The sequence below is a fragment of the Saprolegnia diclina genome (genome assembly GCF_000281045.1).
Source record: "Saprolegnia diclina VS20 unplaced genomic scaffold supercont1.237, whole genome shotgun sequence".
In the NCBI taxonomy this organism is placed as follows: Eukaryota; Oomycota; class Saprolegniomycetes; order Saprolegniales; family Saprolegniaceae; genus Saprolegnia; species Saprolegnia diclina.
In genome coordinates, this window is record NW_008246304.1 from 1 (window position 1) to 8,086 (window position 8,086).

General features: G+C 56.9%; 4 protein-coding genes across 4 annotated transcripts; all 4 read left to right on the forward strand.

Annotated features, from left to right (window-relative positions):
• SDRG_17269 (ATP-binding cassette, subfamily B (MDR/TAP), member 1) lies at nucleotides 1–151 on the forward strand (the record flags this gene model as incomplete). Its single annotated transcript, XM_008623509.1, has 1 exon — nucleotides 1–151. A coding segment is annotated over one exon (151 nt), but the record flags the coding sequence as incomplete, so codon positions are not given.
• A 666-nt stretch (nucleotides 152–817) lies between these two features.
• SDRG_17270 (hypothetical protein) lies at nucleotides 818–2,624 on the forward strand (the record flags this gene model as incomplete). The annotated part of the gene is made up of 2 exons (XM_008623510.1): nucleotides 818–2,413; nucleotides 2,577–2,624. 2 exons carry the CDS (start codon nucleotides 818–820, stop codon nucleotides 2,622–2,624), a joined length of 1,644 nt encoding a protein of 547 aa, XP_008621732.1.
• An 893-nt stretch (nucleotides 2,625–3,517) lies between these two features.
• On the forward strand, nucleotides 3,518–6,065 carry SDRG_17271 (hypothetical protein; the record flags this gene model as incomplete). Its single annotated transcript, XM_008623511.1, has 1 exon — nucleotides 3,518–6,065. One exon carries the CDS (start codon nucleotides 3,518–3,520, stop codon nucleotides 5,987–5,989), a length of 2,472 nt encoding a protein of 823 aa, XP_008621733.1. The 3' UTR covers nucleotides 5,990–6,065.
• Nucleotides 6,066–6,703: 638 nt separating this feature from the next.
• Nucleotides 6,704–8,083, forward strand: SDRG_17272 (hypothetical protein; the record flags this gene model as incomplete). Its single annotated transcript, XM_008623512.1, has 1 exon — nucleotides 6,704–8,083. A coding segment is annotated over exon 1 (1,356 nt), but the record flags the coding sequence as incomplete, so codon positions are not given.
• Nucleotides 8,084–8,086: the final 3 nt, after the last annotated feature.

An 8,086-nucleotide genomic window follows, 5' to 3' on the forward strand; every position in this document is an offset into this window, starting at 1 on the left:
GACGACGATCGTGATTGCGCACCGCCTCTCGACGATCCGGAACGCCGACAAGATCTGCGTCGTGAGCGGCGGCCGCATCGCAGAGCAAGGCACACACGACGAGCTCATGCGTCTCAACGGCATCTACACGCGACTTAGTTTGCAGAGATAGATCCAAGTCTCAACACAATCTAATCGACTACCATACCATTGATTTGTATTGAGTTGTACAACAGTCTGCAGAAGATAGAGGCTTTATCGTATTCTTGGTTGGAGCAATTCTTAAAGCAATGAGTTGGTGCCTTCGTGGACCCAGTGGCGGACACCCAGGTTTGCTCTCGCCCATAGTCTGCTCGTGTGGCTCACCTCGGCGCTATTGGCTACGCTGACTCCAGTCCAAGCCACCATCTCAGTCGACCCCATTTGTTCGTCTGTCTCGCTCGACCAACAAGTACAGTGTGTGGTGGGCACTGTCTACATTGGATCTGTGGCGCGGCTACTGCTACTGATTGGGGTCGTCGTCGGCTGCAACGGCGTCTGCTACAGTGTCGCTCGCCGGCGCTTCCCGCACGATACGGGCGTGCGGTCGCCCTCGCTCCTGCTCTGCAGTGGTGCCACGTATCTCTTGAAACACAACTTCGTTTTAAGATACTTCGTTCCTTAGGCTAGGTAGAGACCAGCGAGAGACAGTTTCTTGCAGCGATGACGTGGCAGTCTACGACGCAAGCGTCGTTTCAGACGAAACCGCCAGCTTCGGGTGGCCGTTAGTTGAGACAGCAATCGTGCCTCTTGGAACCGACGGGCTTCTAACATCATGCGTGTCCATCCGGCAGGGGACATGACGTCGATCCGGCGCTCCTTTGTGCCTCTTGTCGTGGCCAGTCTTTGGTTCGTAGCAAGTGTGGCACTCAGCTTTCACTACCTCGGTGTTGTGCAGCCACTGCTTGCTAGCGACCTTCTCTGGCTCGATTACAATACAACGGGGTATCAGGCGTTCGTCATTGACCTGCTCAATCAAGTACTCGAGACCGCCCCCGACGCGTCCACCGTCGATATCGGCGCGGTGGCCATCGAAAGATCGTACGCACTTCCGGTGATCGAAACCATCGTCCACCCAACGTATGCAATGTCCCTCTTGACGGCCAAGCTTACTGGTTTGGACTACGCGATCGCGAGTCTTCGCAACACCACTATCGAGAAGCTGCTCTCGCTTCCAACGCAGTACTGCTATGTCGACTTTGCCCGAGTCTTTGAGATGGCCCACACGGCAGAGCGCCAAGCTCGATGCAACACCCAGTATACAGCCAATGGTGCCGTGTATCTTGACGCCATTTTGCGCAACACGGACGGGCACGTATTTCTCAAAGCGTTTGGCGGCCCCAACAGTCCCTTGTCAGTGGCTCTACTCCACGACCTTGAAGCCTCAACTGTAGGCCAACTCTGGTTACAGGCAGTCGCGTCGGTGGCCACAACCGTATCCCAAGAAGCTTTTCTGTGGCAGTCGCACGGTATCACCAACTTTCGCTACCAGTGGCAAAATCGGCATCTCCCGGGCTTGGTCGAAACGGCGACGCTCGTCAACGCGCTTGGGCTCATCGAGTCCGTATCGCTTAAGAGTATCGCATACAGCGAGGGTCCCGGGACGTCAAGTGTCTTTAGCAGTGCGTTCTCCTTGGGTGTCGAGTACGCTGGTCACTGCAACAAGAGCCTTCTCCGCAGCACGTCTGAGCATGCTTGGAAAGGGCCGTGTGCTACCTTGGAGAGTTATGCGACCAAATTGCCTCTTACCATTCAACAGACTTTGCTCCGGAATGCTCTTGGACCATTCTTCACGATCGACCTCTACGTTGTCCCGCCGCCCCGCTCTCTTGTCTCACTTGCGACAGTCCTGTCGGCGACGATCTTGGATGCACTCGACGACACGACCGCCGAGGCTTTTCATTCTATTGAAGCACTCTTTGCAACTCCAACACCGCCAGCTTGGTCCATGAACGATCTTGTGTTTTATGGCGGGAACCCGTTTTGTCTCGATGGAGCGACGTCAAATATGTACTCACTTGCATCATTTTTAACCACGGATGCGTGCCTCACGCCCATCGGCTCGTATGTGTTTATCGATTCGCGACCCATGCTCATGGCGCTTGCGCTTGTCAACGACTCGATCGACAGTATTTGCGCGCTGAGTGCTTCTATGTCAGACTGGTGCTCGTCGTCGCTGCACCAAGCGACCGTGCTCCACCCAAAGTTGCATGTCGATCCACACCACGTGCAAGCCGCCATGACCGCGCTTTCGAGCCTCAATGTGGGACTCGTTCAGTTTGCCTCGGATCTCAACCAAACCGCATGGATGCTGCTGGTGCAGCCCCTTTTAGAGCCGCCATTTTCCTTCTATGGCTGGACCCTGCTCTTCGAGTGGGTGGCGGGCGTCCGTGAGGTTGTGTCACTTGAAGGTGATACGGGAACGCTTGTTTTGATCTCGGAGGCATACGATACGATACCAACGACTTCTCCGGCGTCTCGTTCGTTGAGCCGCGCTTCCATGGGTGTCTACTACCTTGTCGTGTATATGACATTGGTCATGAGTGGATTGGCTCTAGTGTGCACGCTGTTTGCTATCGCGCACCGACAGCATGAATCCGCCATGAACATTGTCTTCTTCTGGCGCGTTGCGGCGTCCACGTGGCTGGGTCGCCCCCTGCTTCTATTGCGAGGCATGGTAGCAATCGTGTTGCTCAGCTCAGCGCCGATCCGCATCACCCGCTCACACAATCTGTACACGCAGCTTGAGCTTCCGAACCGATCGGCCGTCGAGACCTGTGCCTTGTCGTGGGAGGCCACCTACGTCGGCTACGTTTTTCACGAACTTCTTTTGCCGCTGACACACCGCGGTGCGCACGCGGCTGCGATCTTGAGCACAAGTCTACTGACCCTTGTGTACATACTTGTCGCTATGTTCTGGCCCGTCTCTGTTGTGACCTCGATTGAGCGTGTCTGTGCTCCGCAAGACGCTACTGGTGTCATTAGCATTAGCTGCATCAGTGCTACCGTCGCCATTGGAAGCGGCCACCGCCTCTTGCTTTTGGTAGCTCTTGCCTGTAGCATGATTGTGCTCTTGACGGTTTTCTGCCGTTGGACTAAGGATACTGTGCTGGCTTCGCAGACATCGCTGCTTGTGCCTGGTTCAGGCCTTGCCTTCTTCAGTCAGCGCCATGAAGTACTGACAGGCGGAGCAGAAGGCATTTGCATGGGTCTCATCCATGGACGAAATGGGCTCATCTTTGACGTCAAGTTGTGGACTCTCATTCGACCGACGACTCTCGACTCACTGTCGCCCGTCTTGCCCTTTTATGGCCCTTCTACTGTCAGTGCCCCGAAATCTGGACCTCGGGAGTGTTTCCGAGGCATTTGGCGACGGAAGGCGTTGTTTTGGCTCCTGGCTGGTGCACTTTACGTCAGTCTGGACATTAGCAGCAGTATTTCATACCTCGACGTTGTGGAATCCACGCTCCAGAATGACCTCATTTGGCCTCGCTTTAGCATGGCGGGGTCGCATGTTTTGCTGGCCAACTACCTCAAAGAGCAGTCGCAGCTGCGTCGTATGGACACCACGCTCGATCGCATTAATGGTCTTGGCGCGTTCGATGCCGCGCACGCAACGCTTGTGTCGCCAATACAACAAGGCGCAAAAGTCCAGTACGCGTCCTTGACCTCACTCCACGATGCTATCTCGGGACTGCGCAACGTCAGCAGCGCTACTGGTGTAAACGTTTTCTCCCAGTATTGCTACCTCGACTTTGAACGAAAATGGGAAATGGCCAACTCGATCCGGCGCCAAAACCGATGTGAATCGATGGTTCATAACGGCGCTGTCTTCCTCGCCTCGCTCTTGCGGAACGTCAACATCACCAAGGATTGGGCTGCAGAATTTGAGATTGCCTTTGCGTCCGACCTGCGGCATTCGACCGCTGGCCAAGCTTTTCTGTCGACCATCTACCCGCCGTACCTCGAGCTAGACGACGAGGTCGCGTATTGGTCGTCCAAGAACATCACCTCGTACAAGCTCCAGTGGCAAAACTACAAGTCAATCGGGTTTGCCAGCTCGTATCAAATGGTGAATGCGTATGGCGCAGCCTACGCCTTCACGCTAGAGTCCACGGTGAGCGTTTTCCGCTTGACAAGTGCAACTTCGTACACGATGTACTGGGCGTTGGACAACGACCTAAGGGGCGTGTCGTCGAACCGGACTCGCATGAGCGGACTTGGCCTTCTACGCGCCAGTAGTCGCTTTGCCTTCCAAAACATATCACTGCAAGACGTGTTAATTGAAGATGGGTATTTGCCGCAACCGCCATGGAGTGCCACGTACGACCTCGTGGCGTCGCATCTCGGTCCGTTTGGGTCCATCGACATGGTGTTCGTCCCGCCACCTTTCGTGCTGCGTCAAGCGATCGCTGCCTTCAATCGCGTCATGGCAGACGCCCGACAAGCGCACACGGCGGCTTACATGAGCATCCCGGCCACGCACGCCGTGCAGCCTGCGCCACGCACATGGAAGCACGTTCTCTGGGCCGTGGCTGGCTCGCTATTGTGTCCTGACCAGCCGGCCATCCACCTCGTTCGCCTCGAAACGCTCACGGGTGCCGATCGCTACGACGCTACGTGCACCGACAGTCGCCAACGTGTTGGTCTCGTGCCATCCCGCAACCAATATCTCTTTGCAACGTCCGTGGCCAACCTCTCAGCATCAATGACCGACGTCGCTGCACTCTGCGCACTCGACAGTAATCTCTCGACGTGCATGGATGGCGTCCAGAAAAGTGTTGCGTTCCTATCGCTGGTCCCCCGACTTCCGAACGATCGTCAAACGTTGGTTGATGCCGTGGACGATCTGTTCATTGAATGGGTGCAGTTTGGTCAAGAGAACGAAGCGGCTTCCGTGGCGCTGTACCATACACGGCTGCTCGACCCGTCAGATGCGAGCTTTGACTACTTTGCTTGGCTCTTCTTCTACGATTGGGTGCTGGGGCGCCGTGAAGTCATTTCGTTTCAAGGGGACCGCGGCACGCTCACTGTCATGGGCGACACGCTACCCGACCAGATGCACGCTGTGGATGCCTCGCAGGTACACACCGTCTTTGCCCTCTACGCGCGGTATGCGGTGCAGTACGTCACAAGCTCCATCTTGGCGCTCGCGATGCTCTCTCTTGTCTACTTGGTGTTAGCAAAAGGCGCGATTGAAGGGCGCAATCTCCTCAAGCTCAGTCGCATCGGTGGCTTTGTCTGGGTCGGACGGCCCCTCATTGGCCTTCGCAGCATCACCGCCCTCGGTCTTCTCTCAACGGCCTCCATCGAGCTTGTTACCGCTGACCAGCTGAGCTATTTCGCACCGCGACCGATCCCTTGGTACACGACGTGCCTCGCCGCCAACGAAGTCACGTGGCTGGTCAATATCGTGAGTGACTTGATGCTTCCGTGGACCCAGTGGCGGACACCCAGGTTTGCTCTCGCCCATAGTCTGCTCGTGTGGCTCACCTCGGCGCTATTGGCTACGCTGACTCCAGTCCAAGCCACCATCTCAGTCGACCCCATTTGTTCGTCTGTCTCGCTCGACCAACAAGTACAGTGTGTGGTGGGCACTGTCTACATTGGATCTGTGGCGCGGCTACTGCTACTGATTGGGGTCGTCGTCGGCTGCAACGGCGTCTGCTACAGTGTCGCTCGCTGGCGCTTCCCGCACGATACGGGCGTGCGGTCGCCCTCGCTCCTGCTCTGCAGTGGTGCCACGTATCTCTTGAAACACAACGACTGGATCCAAGACAACGTGTACTACATGGATCGCGCGTCGGCTGCGCTAAACGGGCTCCTGAGTGTGCAATGGCGCAGCGATACGTTCTACGTGCTCGACGTCAAGGCGTGGCGATTGCATCGACTAGCCCATGCCAAGGGGACCCTCAGTAACGACGCTCGCCTGCGTCGCGCGTTGCCCTTGGCAGCGACGATACATCCATAGCTTGTCCGACTTGTCTCTTTCAAAAGTACACTGGACACGAGCGAAACCAAATCCAGTTAATATACGAGGACCGGTATGTTGAGTGCTCGTAGAAGCACCCGGTCGTGCAGTGTGGCACGGGTTGGCATCACGCCGACATCTGCAGCGATGACGCTACATCGATAGGCAGCAATCGGGAGTTCACCCCGCATGCATTCCGTCCCATGATCGTGGTAAGAGTTGGAAGAACCACCAACGCTCTCGTTGTCGGCGCCCAACGACGTTCGTCGCGCCATCTGATCCTGCTTGTGGACGGTTAGCTAATCGTTGAGGACGCAAGCGATCCTTGTACTGACTGGTATCGTCGTTATAGCACCCTCGCGCTAGCGCTAGAAGCTCCATTCTAGGCTCTTGCTACACTGGCATCCGATATCTATGCAAGCAAGGGTATCGAATTAGGGGCCAAGTGCGTGGCTACTTGGACGACCGTTGGCATCACGTGGCGTCTAGAAAGGGCAATCGCGCTGATCATTGCAGCCAGATCGGGACCATAAACTTCGGATTACACGCTTCGAAACCATTTACCTCTCAACATCCATATATTGAAATCGCATACGAACTTGTTATTTGTAGTCTTCAAACCTTCCAGAATAGATATATTGACCGTGTCATGCCCAAACGCAGCTCGAAGTTCAAGAACGAAGCATTGGCGATCTTCCGCAAATGGCAACTTGGTTGCCATTCTCACATTGGCAGCATGGACGACAAGCAGCCGGACGCCAAGGACAACTACCACGTCGTCGAGACGCCGCGTGACGGCAAGGACCCGGCGATCGAGGTCGACGCCAAGCCCACGCCGGACGACGACGCCAGCGAGCACGCGTTCTCGTTCTTTGCGCTCTACCGGTACGCCGACAAGACGGACGCGGTCCTGATGGTCATTGGCATGGCGCTCTCGATCGTCAACGGCGTCGTCTTCCCGCTCATGGCGATCCTCTTTGGGAATGCCATCAACTATTTTTCCCCATATGACCAAGATGGCATCAACGAGACGTGCCTCAACTACCTCATCCTCGCGATCGTCATTTTCGTCGCGGGCTACGGCTCGTACACGTGCTTTGCGATTACGGCCGAGCGCCAAATGCGGTCGCTGCGCCGCGAAGTCCTCAAGCACATCATGTACCAAGAGATTGGGTGGTACGACCAGCGCGACGCCAGCGAGCTCGCTTCGCGCATCTCCGGCGATACCGTCAAGATCAAGGAAGGCATGGCGTCCAAGCTCGGCGAAGCCGTTCAGTTCACGTGCCAGTTTGTCAGTGGGTACATCATTGGCTTTGTCAAGGGCTGGAACGTCGCGCTCGTCATGTGCGCGGTCATGCCCATGATGGCGATCACCATGACGTTCCTCATCAAGCGCCTCCGCGACTCGACCGCGCAGAGCCAGCGCGCGTACGCCGCCGCCGGTGCCGTCGCCGAAGAGACCATCGGCGCGATCCGCACGGTTGCGTCGCTCAACGGCGAGCCGCGTGCGGTCAAAAAGTACGACGAGATCGTGCACAAGGCCGAGGCCGAGACGCTGGGCCTCGCGCGCTTTGTCTCGTTTTCGTTTGGCTGGTTCATGATGAGCATCTGGCTCACGTACGCGATCGGTCTTTGGTTCGGTGGCTACCTCCTCTCGGACCAGAACGACGCGATCCGGACGCCGGGCTCTGTCTTCTCGGCCTTCTACGGCATTCTCTTTGGTACGATGGCGGTCTCGCAGATCTCGCCCAACATCTCGGCCGTCGCGTCGGCAAAAGGCGCCGCCACCGAGATCTTCAAGATCCTCGCGCGCCCGTCCAAGATCAACGCGGCCAACCTCGAGGGCGACGTGCCACCGTACTGCAACGGCAAGGTCGAGGCTCGCGATCTCGTGTTCTCGTACCCGACGCGCCCAGAAGACATTGTCCTGCGCGGCTACTCGCTCACGATCGAACAAGGCCAGACGGTCGCGCTTGTCGGCTCGTCCGGCTCGGGCAAGAGCACGCTTGTCGCCCTCCTTGAGCGCTTTTACGAACCCACGAGCGGCCAGATCCTCCTCGACGGCCGCGACATCTCGTCGCTCCAGCTCAAGTGGCT